This window comes from Schistocerca piceifrons, chromosome 5 (genome assembly GCF_021461385.2).
Source record: "Schistocerca piceifrons isolate TAMUIC-IGC-003096 chromosome 5, iqSchPice1.1, whole genome shotgun sequence".
Classification (NCBI taxonomy): domain Eukaryota; kingdom Metazoa; phylum Arthropoda; class Insecta; order Orthoptera; family Acrididae; genus Schistocerca; species Schistocerca piceifrons.
This window is the reverse complement of record NC_060142.1, coordinates 189941410-189958865: the sequence shown is the minus strand read 5'-3', so window position 1 is coordinate 189958865 and position 17456 is coordinate 189941410. Positions and strand designations below refer to the sequence as shown.

Here is a 17456-nt window from a genome sequence, read left to right as displayed (position 1 = left end):
CTAGTCGGCATATAAACTTGTACTACTGTGGTAGGCATGGGCTTGGCGTCTATCTTGGCTACAATAATGCGTCCACTATGCTGTTTGCAGTAGATTACCTGTGCTCCCATTTTTTTTATTCATTACTAAACCTACTCCTGCATTACCCATATTTGATTTTGTATTTATATCCCTGTATTGATCTGACCAGAAGTCTTGTTCCTCCTGCCATCGAACTTCATTAATTCCTGCTAGATTTAAATTTAACCTAGGTTATCCATTTACCTTTTTAAATTTTCTAACCTACTTGCCCAATGAAGGGATCTGACATTCCATGCTCAGATCCACAGAACACCAGTTTTGTTTCTCCTGATAACTATAAAACTATGCACTTCAAAAAACGAGTCACAACTGAAATTGGACAAATTATACAAATATCTTGGTGTACAAATTTATTGGGCTATGGAAAGAAACATTCACATAGACTCAGTCATAGGTATAACAGGTAACAAGGCTTTGGTTCATTGGTAGAATACTACGGAAATTCAGTCAGTCTCCAAAGACAATTGCTTACAAATCACTCGTGTGACCCATCCTAGAATATTGCTCAAATGTGTGGAACCTGTACCAAACAGGGCTTACAGGGAATACTGAATGTATACAGAGAAGGGGTAACAGCAAAGGTCACAGGTTTGTTTGACTCATGGAAGAGTGTCACCCAGACGCTGAAGAAACTGAACTGGTAGAAAGTTGACGATAGACACGAACTATCCTGAGAAAGACTATTTACAAAGTTTCAGGCACCAAGATAAATCTAGAAACATTTGTCACTTGCTCTAAATATTCAGAAATGTACAACTGTGGACTTCATAAAATGAAAGGACAAGATTATATTAATTACCAGATGTACAGAAGAATTTTAAAAGTCATTCTTACTGTGCTCCATACATGAATGGTGTAAGAAGAAGCCCTAACAACTGGTACAAGGGGAAATATAATCTACCATACACTTCACAGTGGTTTGCAGACTATGGACATAGATGTAGATGTTTATCTTACAAACCAACTAACCGTCAGTGGAAGAATATATTATTTTCTTGGTAAATAAAGAAGTAATTAAACAGATAATTGGACTTCACTGCTCACTTGTAGGGTCTTTCATCATTATGAATCCTCATGTGCTTTTTCAGACTGCCTTTATCCACAGTAGCATAGTCACACACTTGACATTTATGACATTTTTCCCCAAAATGAATGTGCTGATGTGCTCGCAGCTTATCAATTCGGCTGTACGTTCTTTTACAAGATTCACACTGAAATGGCCTTTCACCTGAAACATACCAAAACGTATAAATTAAAAAATAAAAAGGCATATATAATATAGTTCTTTTTATAAAGTACTAAACAGAACTGTTATGCACAAAACAAAAACCTATTCAGAGACTATAAATAGTTGATAAGGGGAACACGGTAACTGAAGGTAAACTTTGCAGGCCGTTAGGCTGCACCATGTTCAGCTTCAAATTTCTTCTTACACCATTGACTATTTGACTCATCTGATTGGATGTTCTTCAGGATCTTCTGGCACTCTGCGTTCACTTATAAAACTATCTTTTGTAAATTAATCCAAGACTGGTCTTTCATAGTGTTTAGCTAACCAGGTGCACTAGAAGATCCTGATGGAGATCTCAGCAGAGAGATCAAAACATCGATTGTGTAAGAAGAAATTTGAATAGGAATATGATGTGGCCTAAAGAGCTACAAGATTTTACCTTCAAAACCAATGGCCATGAAAACCTGTAGACTTACACGCAAAAACAATTCTTTAATCTATTTTTCCACCATCATATCACAAATATAATATTATCAATTCTAGCTTCCTATGAAATTGCCATCAGAACATCTGTCTGAAAAGAATGGGGAGAAAGCTAATGTTGCTTTAGTCCCAAGACTAATTTATTGCAACTCTCCATGTTAATCTATTGTTGGAGGGCAATATGAATTAACTTTACTGCAACATAAAAATTAAATCATACACATATGAGTCTGTTTAATAGCATACTCAACAACAGAATAAAACATAGATAAAACAAAGAGAAAACGTAAGTCAGTGACTGCATCAAAGATAATCGTTAAAAATAATAATCCCTTGCACATAGCATTACACTGCACATAATACTGCACTCCCCCCCCTACAACATTTTCTGTTTAACTGGATGTATCATCCGAACTGAGTAACAATGGGTCATGCACAGCCTGCTGATAGCACATTAGAAGTAGCCTCTGACATCCATTGCGATTGATCTTTGTGGGTGGTGGAACAACTGGAGTGTTTGTCAAGTCCCAAATGTGTGTAAAAGAGTCTATACCAGTGTAAGGTGCATGGAAAGCTGGTTTGAGCCTGTCAAAAGTGATACTGGTTGGCATAACCATCACATTGACTTACAATGGCTTGTCCCTCAACCTGATGACAAGCTAAGGTCCCCTGTAGGGTGGCAGCAGAGGCTTGCGTACTGCATCAGGCCATATGAAGACATGATGACACTCCCGTAGCTTGTCAAAAAACAAAATGGCACGAGGCTGCTTATGCCTTGGAGCAATAGGGCGTAGTTACCGGATTTGTGTGTGCAGCTTTTGTACAAAATATGGCAAGCCAAAACAATCATCTGACCCATTGGCAAAGAACTCTCTGGGCAATCATATTGGCGGGTCACGAACATGTTCTGCGGTCGGGGCTTTCAGGTCTTCTTTCAACAACATACAGAGATGAATTAACAACAGACCAGAGAAGACAATTTGAGTGTTATCTGTTCAAAGCATTCACTGATCTACTGGATATGAAACGGATTAAAACTACAGCTTACAACCTGGGAGTGAGTGGTTTGTTTCCACACATGCACCACCCACTGAAAGTGTTGCTTCGATGTCACAATTCATTGTGGTGGACAGAGATATGGCCCATGAAAATGATGGGCAATGTCTCTGTCCACCACTGTGAACCGTGACACTGAAGTGACACTTTCAGTTGGCAGTGCATGTGTTCAACTAAACCATTTGTTGCTTGGTGGTAAGCTGTAGTTATAACCTACTTCATACCAAGTAGGACGGCGAGTGCTTTGAACAATACAACTCAAATTGTCTTCCCTAGTCTGTCGTAATTCATAGTGGCACACTGAAATGGGTGATACATTCCTAGAAGAACGCAGTCACAACAGTTTCAGCAGTATGTCAGAGATTGCAGCACCTCGGGCCAGCTAGTAAAACAATCACTGGCTGTAAGGCAGTAGGTGTATTCTTCCAATGGTGGGACAAGTCCTACAAGGTCTAGATGGACATGATCAGACCTATGATTTGGAGGAAGAAACATGCCAAGAGGTAACCGAATGTGCCACCACTTCATTTCGTTGACAGGTCACACATTTTCATATATATTTTGTTTGCAATTTTTGTCCATGTGTGGCCACACAAAAGCTCACTTCATCATGATGGTAGTGGCTCATACTCTAGGATGTAACATTTTATATAACAACATTTTATGTGAAGAGGTGACTGCCTGTTGGCAAAAGTCAGTAGTCACAATTTGTTAGTTGCGATGCCACAATACAGCAGCGCAGTTGACAGTGGCAGCATAATATGGTGGAGTTATAGACCTGATGGTCACGCTTACAAATCTTATATCTCACTATATAATCATTGCTCTGTGGCAAAAGCTTCAAAAACAACTGTATCAGTGATCAGTTCAATTCGATAGATGGCATCAGGTAGCACATTCAGTTCTTCTTCAACATAAATAATATTGGCACTGAACTTTCTGATATAGCTAAGATTTCACAGTTGACATGGTTCTCAGGAAGCTAGAGGAAAGCACATTTAGTGGCTTGTTATCTGTGATGAGAGTGAACTGCTGTCCCTCCAACATGTGACAAAATTTCTTAATAGCAGCATAGGCAGCACCGATAACTTTTTACTGGAAAAGACTAAGGGCTGCCAGTGCTCAGCTATTTACCCTTGCAGTGCAACACCAATTGATGTGACAGACGCAATAACCATCACAGCAAGACACACCTGTGGAACTGGTTGGACTAATATTGTAGCTTCTGTGATGGCAGTCTTTGGCTTGTTAAACACCAACTTGGCCTCACTATTCCACTGACGTTTGTAATTTGGCTTTAGTGAACCATGCACGAATTTATTCAGTGGTGCATCTAGGCAGGCAAGATTGGCAAAAAATCAATGGTAAAAACTGGTTATTCAACAAAATAATTATTTAACTGTTGCAGACTGCAAAAAATTAAATATAGCTCCTATTTTCTCTTGCAGAGACTGTATGCCTTGCACATTGACAGTACAGCCTACGAACTGTAATTCAGCTACTCCAAGACGCACTTCAATGGGTCGATGAGTAGGAACAGTGTAGACGAGTGAAGATCTGTCATATGTGTGTCAGATGTTCTGCTTCTGAGTTTGACTTCACCAGGATGTCGTCAATATACACATAACAAAAGTTCATCCATGAACTGTTGAAATGTTTGGGTAGCATTACAAAATCCAAAAGGAATTTGGGCAAATTCGAATAGTCTGACCAGTGTACAGACAGCGATCTTAACAACGTGGTGCCACAGGTATCTAGCAGAATGTACAAATTACGTCCAATGCAGAACATATGTGCTTAACCATGAACACCGAATGTAAAACCTTCAATATGCAGTAATGGATATCAATCTGGAATTGTTCTGGCATTGAACTGTCTATAGCAGCCACATGGACGTCATCTATTATACTTCTCTGGGGGCCACATGCAGTGGAGACGCTGAACTACTGCTCGATGGGTGGCAGATTCCTCGTGCAAGCATGGATGAGAATTCTTGCTTAATTATCTTCAATTCTGGGGTCTCAAGCAGCAGGGTCAAGTAGCCCAGGTGTAGTCAAAATATAGTGCACCAATGAGTAACGCACAGGTGCTAATCTGGGTGTCTGGCAGGGAACTGTGAGAAGCTCTATGAATTGAGAATCTATGGCAATCATCCCTACTGCTGTATCTTCCGCATGACACACTTTCCCCTCGCATGCTACATGGATAGCAGTGTAAAGAAGGTGGAGATGACGGAGACCAGGCAGGAGTCCATCACACTATAAAAAGCCCACTCCTAGCACAAGGTAAATTACGTCCACTGTGACAAACTGTCATTCAAATTTGAACTGTAGTCCTAAGTTCAACACTAATGTGACACAACCATACTTTGCAGATGTAGAACCTTTGGTGGCAAAGAGATGGAAGTCATCACAGCTGCGACACAGCACACTGGCATAAAGACGACTGACACATCAGCATCTGTACCTCCCAAATCTGTAATTGTGTGCCACATTCTGTTAAAAACAGTCAATAGCTGCCCTCTGAAGTGCCAGTGGTCATCATTACTGATTTCCTGCTGAGTTTCTCTGTTTGCATGGCGGGCTACACTTCTACACCTCAGAACCATATCGTCGGTGGTAGCAGCAGGCTCTTGTTGGTGAAGGTGAGGGGCTGTGCTTTCCTGGTGAGCGGTGGCAATGAGATAGGCAACTGGTAATCTGTGTCAGTACAGGTGTGATTCCTAACTTGACGGTAGACTGAAATGACCAGCTGCAGGTGGCACCACTGGTTCCCACTGTTTGAAATGTGAGGCGTGCAGAATGCAGAGGCAGCATTGTCTGCTGCCATATAGCTACTTTAGCGACAGACTGCACATTCAGTCAGAAACCAGTAGCGTCGCTGCCGCTGAACTACGTAGCGACTGGAGACTGCTTTTACTGGCCAAACACATCCAGTTCAGTGAAAATGAGTTTCTCAGATTCTGATGAAGAAAAGTTAACTAACAGTGTGGCAAAATATTCAGAAAGTTATGACACAAGACATGAACAATACAGAAATGTTTTAGCGAACGATAACTGTAAAGCTGTAACACAGGAATTAAATAAAACAAGTAAGTATATTCAAGAAATTATTTATTAACAAACAGGTCCATATGTACATTAATGATTATTATATGAGTCTATTAAAACGGTAAGAGTATATATGTTTCATCTTATATAAACCATTACATAGATTAATCACAGCCCATTGTTAACAGCTGCCTCTTGCCATGCCACAAAACGATATTAACTGAGGAAAAAATCTTTAAGTTTCTTTCTAATTTCAAAACCACTGCTGTTCAGAAATCTTCCAAAATGAGAAAAGATATGGATATTGTTTTGGCTGGTTGCTTCATTAACACATTATAGCTATAAAACAGAATACCATTTTCTTCAAGATAACCGTCTTGTAGAAAATTGTGTAAACAACATACCAATAAAATGAGGCGGCCAGCCACAGCAATAGGACTATAAAATACTGTAAGTAATTGGCTTAATAGCTCAAAGGCATTTTCTGACACTCGATAAGCATTAGATAATCTGTAGTTATAGATCTGTTTGTCTCAATGTGATGTAGATAAAGACGGGATTCAAATGTCTTAAGGAAAATTTAATTATATCAGATCTACAGATCTTCTGGAATAAGGTTTCATCACACAGTCAATGAGAGCAAATGCTTTGTCTCCTATCAGGAGATGTGGTAACATCAGTTGTTCTGGCAATCATTTTGGTGGAGATACAGTAAAGTCCTTTGCACCTATTTCCCTTCCCATAGCCTATTTCTGAAATATCCTGTTATCAGACTCTTTTTCCATGAGCACCAACATCAGTGCCAATGAATTTACAATTTGCGTCCACAATAGCCAACAAAAAAATTGAAAAAATCTTTTTATTAAAAACAACAGTGATTCACTCTTCTCTGGTGCTCTTACACAAACATGTTTTACATCTATAGCATCTACACAATTAGGTACATTAAATTTAAGCCAAAATTCTTGTTCAATGTGTCTGAAATCTAGGAAGGTGGAAGGTGGCATCAACATGGGCAGCAGCCTTATTCTTAAAATGTTCGAAATATTTTTCACGATTTTAAACATGGCTGTCTGTCAGGAACCATATATAAGTTACAACATTGGAATCACACAGCCAGCCGGTTGCAAATAGCTGTTTGGTACACTGACCTAGGTTTCGACACCCCTAAAGATGTCTTCATCAGAATGAAATTTTAAGAAACCCTGTAAAATAGTACATAGAAAATTAAGATTGACAAAAACATTAACCAAGATGATAATTTCATGACATGCAAATTTTACTTACATATGATTACATTGCAAGAAGGCAATGATCAATGTTTAGAGCAGATGTGCTCAAGTCAAAAGTTAAAATTAAATATGTTTCAGCCGTTGGCACATATGCCTTGCTAAGAACAATATCAGACTGATTGGCCCAGTGGCTTACATTGCTGCCATGAAAACAATACAAGTTGTGCTGCCTATCGTGTGTGGACATGTGCCCATTTGACATAATAACAGAAATAATTGAATTAAGCAACACTTAAATATAAAAACAAAATACAAAGAGAGCTTAATGTATTTTTGAAAGTACAAAGTCTTCATTAAAAAATCAGCTTCACATGTGAATTAGAAAATAACAATCCTCAGCTTCATTAGTTGGACCTCAGTATTGCTATTGACAATAACAGACTTTCTTTTACTATTTTTCGAAAAGCTACTAATACAGATCAGATTTTGCCTGCTAGTTTCATGCCTCACACTCCCATAAAAAAGCATTTTTCCAGTCAGTCATTCACCATGCAGTTCCTGTAGCTTTGTCACCCGAAAAACTGAATGAAGAGACTAATTTAATAAAAACTATTGCAGTTAATAACAGTTATGATCTCTCATTAGTTGAAAAAAATCTTCAAAGTTAAAACTAATGCTGAAGTTGCCACTTTCGGCAGCAGTGCTGTTTCTGACAGTAATGAGTATAAAAAAGTTTTTGTGATTCCAAGTTTATCTCTATTTCTTATAGAATTCTTTGTCTTCTAGTTAAAAAAAAGTATGCAAATTTCTCTTTTCCACTAACAACAACTTGCAAAAAAATCTTATTCACAATCTTAAGTCCACAGTTGCTCCTATACACAGTTCAGGAGTTTATAAAATCACTTGTGATATGTGTCTCATTTATTATATATGACTATCTGGAAGGTCTTTCAGTGTCAGATAGAAGGAACATTTATTGGGAAAAAAAGGCACTAATGTATGTAATCCCACTTTTGCTGCTCATCTATTAATTTCTGGTCACAAATTGAAAAGATTGAAGAAATTTCCATTTTATACCTGAAAAAAGAGAGGTCATAGGCTGGACATATTCAAAGAGCTGGAGAATTTCAAGCATACTGCTAAGGATGATAGCCTCATCCTCAATGAACAATTACAATTATGTAACAAAAATTTTTTCAATGGCTTTAATCCACTTACTTGCATAATTTTATTCCTTCATTTTTTACTATGTTTTCCTGCCACTTTGCTGCATCTATTTCTTCAAATCTCACAGATGTATACTACTAAAGTTACCTTCATGCAGTTATTTTTTGGATTGTATAGCTGTTTGTATAAATATCCTATAATATTCTGTGCTTTACGTTATGGGAATTTCTGTAAAGCCTGATAGATGGCTCTTAGTTATACTTCATTTGCTTGACTACTTTCTATTTTCATAAATACATTAAACTCTATTCCTTTGTATTTTGTTTTTATAATTAACTGTTGTTTATTCCAATTAGTTCTGTTACAGTGTCTCAAATGGACACATGTCACTATCCGCACCCGATAGGCAGCACAACATGTATTGTTTTCGTGGGAGCAATGTAAGCCACTGGGCTGATCAGTCTGATCTTGTTCCTAGCAAGGCATATGTGCCAAAGGCTGAAACGTGTTTAATTCTAATTTTTGACTAGAGCATATCTGCTCTAAATTTTGAACACTGCCCTCTCATAATGTAGCTTTACATAAGTAAGATTTGTATGACAATTATCATCTTGGTTAATGTTCTTCTTCTTCATCATCATCATCATCATCATCATCATCATCATCATTTAAGACTGATAATGCCTTTCAGCGTTCAGTCTGGAGCATACCCCCTTATAAAATTCCTCCATGATCCCCTATTCAGTGCTAACATTGGTGCCTCTTCTGATGTTAAACCTATTACTTCAAAATCATTCTTAACCGAATCCAGGTACCTTCTCCTTGGTCTGCCCCAACTCCTCCTACCCTCAGCTGCTGAACCCATGAGTCTCTTGGGTAACCTTGCTTCTCCCATGCGTGTAACATTACCCCACCATCTAAGCCTGTTCGCCCTGACTGCTACATCAATAGAGTTCATTCCCAGTTTTTCTTTGATTGTCAAACTTAAGTTTCCATGTATTATTTTGCAGCCGGTTAGCTGCGTGATTCCTATAATGATTTTTCACAATTCTTGATACGTGAGATGGTGATACATGACACGCAAATGACAAAGACTGGTAACTTTCACCTGTGTTCAAGAATCCGAAACAAATGAAAAGATGCAGCTAATGTATTTTCCATGTACAGGTAATGAATGTAAGAAGAAGTGGATGCTTTTTAAGGGACAGTTACCAAAGGTTCAAGAAGAAAAGCAAATTATGAACAGGTTCTCCTGCTTCAAAAAATTCAAAAACAAAGAGACACAAACAGCTATCATTCCTTGATAGTGTTCCACAACATTATTCTGGAGGAACAAATATTACATTGACATCATCACAACTAAGAATGTTAGAAAGCCAAGAAGACAATGGAGATCAAACCCATCAACTCGACCTTTTGGCATCACAGGAAGAAGATATGGGAGAAGCACATATAACAACAAAAAATAGTGATGTACCATACGAGGTAACAAACAGTGAATGTTGTGTGCCAGCACAGAAAAGAAAACATAGTAAAGTTCATACTACTTGGAACAAAAATATGATGCTATTGACTTATTTTTCCATCATGTCAGTGTAGCTGTAAAATGTTTACCTCCAGTTTATAAAGCAGAAACCAAAGTAAAAATTAGTAATATTGTTTCTGCTAATGAAATAATGGCTGCAAAGTGCAACACACATCAGCTCTCAGCAGACATTCAACATCCACACCTCTCTCATCAAGTCTTGGAATTGCAACACATCATAATAACGTATAAACTTTTGTGGACTTACCTCAGTGCCACATATAATTTCTCTTCTGCACTATTGCATTTCTTAGGCACTGCGGTTTTTCGTCATATTTAATAAAACTGAGCACAAAATTAAACTGCCTTTTATTTAAACACCAATATATCCTGGATAAATTTTCATCACTAAACTTTTTTTTTTTTTTTTAATCAATGCTGTGTGACTACTGTCTGCTGTTCAACTTTATATAAAGGCATTACCAGCTTTTGCCTTTTCCTGGATTGTAGCAATAAAATGTCATCGTCTTCCTCTTCCAATAACAGCACAATATCTGCGGTGGAGTTACCACACCTCACAAAGTTCTTACTGTGGTGTCACCGCCAGACACCACACTTGCTAGGTGGTAGCCTTTATATCGGCCGCGGTCCGTTAGTATACGTCGGACCCGCGTGTCGCCACTGTCAGTGATTGCAGACCGAGCGCCGCCACACGGCAGGTCTAGAGAGACTTCCTAGCACTCGCCCCAGTTGTACAGCCGACTTTGCTAGCGATGGTTCACTGGCAAATTACGCTCTCATTTGCCGAGACGATAGTTAGCATAGCCTTCAGCTACATCATTTGCTACGACCTACAAGGCGCCATTATCATTTGCTATTTATCTTGTGTTGCATGTACCGTCAGACCGATGTTCACCAATTATGGATTAAAGTTAAGTATTCCAACAGATACGTACTATTTTTGCTAGTCTCATATCCCTGACCTGTTCCAGACCTCACGCCATCCTGCGTGAGCTTAAACGCGTGCCTTTCGGCTACCTCGTAGTGGCTTGGCTGTCTCGCCAAGTCACAACAGTTTGGCGCCGAGGATTGGCGAAGAGCCAATTCACATTTGTACCAATATTGTCCTAATTTACTTGTGTCATGGCTTTGCCTCAATCTCCAGATGTACTGTAGGAATTTTATCGCTTGCAGAATCAGCAGACGCAGGCCTTCTTGGATGCCCTTGGACAGCTCGTCCAGGGTCAACGTGCAATGCAAAACGATGCGGCAGCCGCCGCTTCACCGCTCACGCAGCCACAACACGCAGTTGCACCACCTTTTCGTCCTTTTGATGCGGCACTGGAAAGCTGGACGGAGTGGTCACGCCAATTTGGGTTCCATCTCGCCGCCTACAGAATTCAAGGTAACGAGCAGCAGCCTTTCTTATTATCATGCGTCGGCGTGTCCACGTACCGTGTGATAGTCAAATTGTTTCCCCGACGTAACGTAGCAACTCTGTCCTACGACGAAATTTTGTCTGCATTAGATGCACATTTCAAAGAATCAGTCAATGTAGTTGCAAAAAGGTATACCTTCTTTCGTACCAAACGTACGGCAGGACAGACTAATCGGGAGTAGGTTGCAACCTTGCAAGGCCTTACTAGGGATTGTGCTTTTGAGTGTGACTGTGGACTTCCTTATTCAGATACTATGGTACGTGATGCAATTGCACAGAACGTTTTTGATGTTCGTATAAGGGAACAGATTTTGAAATTAGTCAATCCCTCCCTTCAACAAGTGATGGACATATTGGATCGGCAGGACACACTTGACTTTGCTCAGGAATCATTTGCAACTTCGCCACCCGTGTGTCAGGTTAACCGGCCCGCCGGGCGAACTGCACGGAACAGTAAACAGTCCTCGCGCCCGGCCGCGCCAAAGCCGCCGAGACCTCAGTCACGTGTGCCGCGCAAGCAAGCAAATGCAGTGCTAAAATCATGCCCGCGGTGTGCTACTAGACATTCGCGTGAGAATTGCCCGTCACGCCAAACTATTTGCTTTTTCTGTAATAAACGAGGACATGTTCAAAGTGTTTGCCAGAAAAAGCTCAGATCGCACACTCACAACCATTCCAGGCCCTTTGCTTCACGCCGGAATCGGAATCGAACCCAGAATACTCAGGCTCGGGAACCTTCGCCCATGGACATTCATGTAGTTCATTCCACTCCGCCCAGAGCCACTCTCTCTAACAGTGACTGTGTTCGTGCCACAAATAGTGTGCGTCGACATCACTGGAAATCCCGTCAAGCCGCAAGTGATTCTGTACCAGTGTCAGTTCACATTGCACGAGACAGTCGCTCTTGTCGTCAGCAGGACAATAAACTTTTGGTAGATTTGGACATTAATGGCAACGTGATACCATTCCAGCTCGATACCGGAGCTGCAGTTTCACTGATCAATCACGACATGTACAAACAGCTGGGCACTCCTCCGTTGCGTGCCGCAACTGTTAAGCTCAGTAGTTATTCAGGACAAGCAATCCCTGTGTTCGGACAGTGCAGCCTTCTTGCAACATACAAGGGACAAACAAAACTTGTGTCATTGTACGTTCTGCGTTCTTCTTCTGCAGTGAACTTGTTTGGTTTAGATTTATTTCAGTTGTTTAACTTGTCTATAGTCAATCAGGTCCTATCAGTGAAACAGACTGTGCCTTCAGACAGTGTTCCTCGTCTGTGTTAAGAGTTTGCAGACATTTTTGCACCGGGCCTTGGTTGCACTAAGAACTATAAAGCACATTTGGAACTGAAAGTAAACGCGCAACCGAAATTTTTTAGAGCGCGCAATGTTCTCCACGCATTGCCTGATGAGGTCGCAAGGACATTAAACGATTTGGAATCACAAAGTGTAATTGAACGTGTGCAGGCTTCTCTCTGGGCATCACCCTTAGTAATTTTGCCAAAACCTTCCGGAAAATTGAGACTTTGTGTGGACTTCAAGGCAACAGTGAATCCACAACTAGTGATTGCCACTTTTCCTTTACCCCGCCCGGAAGATCTTTTTGACAAACTGTGCCCGGGTAATTATTTTTGGAAGTTGGACTAGCAGATGCGTACTTGCAAATACCGGTGGACGAAGAATCCCAGCGCGTCTTGGTGGTTAACACACATCTTGGTTTGTATCGCTTCAAAAGACTGCCATTCGGGTGTGCATCCGCCCCTGCATTGTTTCAGCAGTATCTGCATACAGTTTGTGCGTCGGTCCCTACTGCAGCAAACTATCTGGACGATATTGTGATCTCCGGAAAGACAGAAGAAGAACATTTAGCCAATCTCAGAACATTATTTCAGGTCTTGCGCCAAAATGGTCTTTGCTTGCGGAAGGACAAATGTGTGTTTTTTGCTCGTGACTTACCCTATCTGGGCCATGTACTCACTGCCCAAGGCATACATCCGAGTCCAGAGCACCTCCGTGCCATACAAGACTTGCCTTCACCGCAGAATTTAAAGCAGCTACAGAGTGTGCTGGGAAAAATCAATTACTACCATAACTATGTGCGCCACGCCTCTTCTATTTCAGCTCCGCTTCATCGCTTATGCCGTAAAGGTGTTCCGTTTGTCTGGACGACGGAATGCGAACGCGCCTTTCGCCAGCTGAAATCGGCGTTGCTTTCCAATACTTGCCTTACGCCATTCGATCCCCGGAAGCCCCTTTTGTTGATGGTGGATGCATCGGATTTCGGGATCGGTGCTGTGCTTGAGCACAAAGATGGTTCGCACGATTGCCCTATTGCCTTTGCGTCCAAATTGCTCTCGTCTGCGCAAAGACATTCACAGATCGAGAAAGAAGCATTGCCTCTCGTATTTGGTGTTACAAAGTTTCATGATTTCTTGTATGGTCATCACTTTACCATCATCACAGACCACAAACCTTTGACATCGCTTTTTCATCCGACCAAGCCTGTACCTCCACGTACAGCACAGAAATTCATTCACTGGTCTATTTTCCTCTCGCAGTACCGCTACGATATCTTGTATCGGTCCACTGCTAAGCACAGAAACGCCGATGCGTTGTCCCGTTTGCCTGTTGCTGAGGATAGAGCATTCAATTCCTCCGAACTTGCTTGCATGTTTATTGATTCGGACACCGATGGCGTGGTCGAATCGTTTCCGATTGATTTTCGTCGTGTAGCTACAGCCACAGCTGCTGACCCTGTCCTTGCTACCGTTCTGCGTTTTGTTGCTACGCAATAGCCCTTGTCAAAGTCACGGATCGAGGATCCGTTGGTTCGCCGATATTTTGCTCACAAGGAGAGACTTTTTGTACGACGTGGTGTTTTGCTGTTGCGTTCAGTTAATGATCAGTCCAGGGGCGTGGTCCCATGTTCGATACAGTCCTCTGTCTTACGGCTTCTCCACCAAGGACATTGGGGTATAGTGCGAATGAAACAACTTGCTCCTCAGCACTGTACTTGGTTAGGAATCGATGCTGCGATTACGAATATGTGCCCTTCTTGCATGGTGTGTGCCGAACAACATTCCGCACCACCGCGGAAATTCTTTGCATGGCCAAAAGCCACTTCCCCTTGGCAACGCTTACACATCGATTTTGCTGGTCCCTTCAGGAATGCTCGATGGTTAGTTGTTGTCGATTCATTCAGTAATTTTCCTTTTGTTGTCCGGATGTCTTCCACGACGTCATCTGCCACCATCCAAGCGTTATCCGCTATCTTTTGCATTGAAGGTCTTCCACAGACTATTGTTTCCGACAATGGCCCACAATTCATGTCCGTAGAATTTCAGTCATTCTGCAAGGCCAATGGTATTCAACATCTGACGTCCGCGCCGTTTTCGCCACAGTCCAACGGTGCCGCTGAACGATTGGTCAGGACTTTCAAGTCCCAGATGTTGAAGTTGAAAGAGTCTCATTCTCGGGAGGACGCGTTATTGCTCTTTTTGTCCACGTATCGCTCTCAGCCCCGAGATGGTCGCTCGCCGGCTGAGTTGTTGCACGGTCGCCCTCATCGGACCTTGATATCTTTGCTCCATCCGCCGCCTCAGGTTCCTGTGCAGCGGCAGACACCTGCTTTTGCCCCGGGCGACGTTCTATACTATCGCAACTATCGAGGTTCACGGCATTGGCTCGCAGGGCGCATTCTTTGCTGCCTCGGCCGCGCTATGTATCTGGTTTTGGGGGCCTCTGGTGAGGTGCATCGGCATCTCAATCAGCTGCGCCTCTGTCATCGCACGGGTTCTGCCGCTCCCCGTCTGCTTTCAGCGACGGTGCCGTCTGGTCAGCGCCCTGGGGACCCATCTACTGGCTCGCCTCATCCCCAGGTGTTACCGACGCTGCCTTCCATTTTGCCCCATGGCAACGTGCCGCCGCCTGTTCTCCCGCCGGCGACGCCCACAGTGTATGTGTCGCTGCAACAGCCAGGCGCCTCCCTGGGTCATGCGCCGCCGATCGCTTCCCATGACCAGTTGTCCTCCGACATGGAACTCTTGCCCGCTGCGGACCACATGGCGTCTTCGCCTGTCGGGTGCCCCGACCCGATGGAGGTCGACCCTTCGGCCCCTCCTGTCTCTCTACGGGCGCATACACCGCACGTTGGCGTGCACCCTGGACTAGGTTTTCAGGCGTTTCCTAGCTCTCCTCGGACCGAATGGCAGGGTGCGGGTGGCACAGCCTCGCCTGTTGTTATGCTCCCCACCTCATCGCATACGTCAACATGGGGTCCTCCCCACGGCGGGCGGAAGCCTTATAACACAACCGTATGCCGATTTGCGGGAGAGGAATGTGGTGTCACTGCCAGACACCACACTTGCTAGGTGGTAGCCTTTATATCGGCCGCGGTCCGTTAGTATACGTCGGACCCGCGTGTCGCCACTGTCAGTGATTGCAGACTGAGCGCAGCCACACGGCAGGTCTAGAGAGACTTCCTAGCACTCGCCCCAGTTACACAGCCGACTTTGCTAGTGATGGTTCACTGACAAATTACGCTCTCATTTGCCGAGACGATAGTTAGCATAGCCTTCAGCTACGTCATTTGCTACGACCTAGCAAGGCGCCATTATCATTTGCTATTTATCTTGTGTTGCATGTACCGTCAGACCGATGTTCACCAATTATGGATTAAAGTTAAGTATTCCAACAGATACGTACTATTGTTGCTAGTCTCATATCCCTGACCTGTTCCAGACCTCACGCCATCCTGCGTGAGCTTAAACGCGTGCCTTTCGGCTACCTCGTAGTGGCTTGGCTGTCTCGCCAAGCCACAACACTTACAACCAACTGTATGGCTTGTCTACTGCTACACTCCACAACACACCAACTGACGGCAACAGCATTGCCATTTGCTACCTGCAGTCATGGTTGGCCACTGTCATTGTATTCGGAATGTCACCTTAATGTAGCAACTTGCAGAGTCCCCTTGGCAACTTGTGATTGTAGTGTGGCACGAGTGTTATCTACCCCAAGCTGAAGGCAAACTGTTGTGACACACTTGGACAGATAGATTTTCGCTACACGATCTGTGGTTTGCATGAGTGCTTCTAGATTGCCAGTGTACACTGTCAATATCTTCTAACATTGAGTGGCAGGTATGATAACCAAGTATTCCACAGAATATCGTCACTGACTGCACTACTCGCTAATGTACACAGTTGATGTAGTAGTTGCAACAGGGTGCAATTGCCTAGCTCTTCAGTGTGGAGTAGGTTCTCCCATTTCTTTGCCTTGAATTGTGAGCTGGGTAATCAGAGCACTCTTGATGGTTATGTAACAATCAGTGCTAGGTGGTGATGCCAGAATGTCTTGCACCTCTGCGGTCATATCTTCATTGGGCACAGCATCTACAAACCGTGCAAGGTGGCGTAGTGGTTAGCACACTGGACTCGCATTCGGGAGGACGACGGTTCAAACCCGCGTCCGGCCTTCATGATTTAGGTTTTCCGTGATTTCCTTAAATCTCTCCAGGCAAATGCCGGGATGGTTCCTTTGAAAGGGCATGGCTGACTTCCTTCCCCGTCCTTCCCTAATCCGATGAGACCGATGACCTCGCTGTTTGGTCTCTTCCTCCAAACACCCCAACCCACAGCATCTACAACCGACTTTCTAGTTGCCCAAAACATAGCACAGGATTCTGTTGCCAAAATGGTGGCAGTTTTACTGTCATGTGATTAATTACTGTGGCAGTACACATGTCCACAATTGGTGGCCGGTCTGACATTAAGGAGCTATAGCGAAGTGGGGTGCAGAAGGTGTGCAACACAGCTGACATGGATGTTGTACTTACAAGGAACACTCCATCGCAACTCCTTCCAATTTAGTGGTAAAATGGCCAAGTGGATAGCCCGTGAAAACATGAACACAGATCAAGCATGAAAACAGGAAGAAGGTGTACTGGACCTTGAAAAAAGAAGGAAAATAGAAACAGTGAGGGTCCAAGATTAAGATGTGCAACAACAAACAAATTGAAAGAACCATGGCATCGTGGTTGTGTAGTCAAGCTTTTCGACTAAAAAGCAGGAGATCCATGTTCAAATCTCTTTCGTACACCTTTTTTTTTATTTTACCTCCAAAAAATTATGAACTATCTGTCCAGTCATTTACATATCTGTTCTCCTTCTGTTGCCTGCAGTTATCATACTATA

The 17456-nt window shown here is 42.7% G+C and overlaps 1 protein-coding gene across 1 annotated transcript in view; it reads right to left on the bottom strand.

Moving 5' to 3' along the window:
- LOC124798878 (gastrula zinc finger protein XlCGF48.2-like) overlaps positions 1–17456 on the bottom strand; it is a 310319-nt gene that overhangs the window by 166833 nt on the left and 126030 nt on the right. Inside the window, exon 3 of the mRNA XM_047262410.1 lies at positions 1126–1309. Within this exon, the coding sequence (XP_047118366.1) occupies positions 1126–1309 (184 nt within the window). The remainder of the gene's footprint in view (positions 1–1125; positions 1310–17456) is intronic.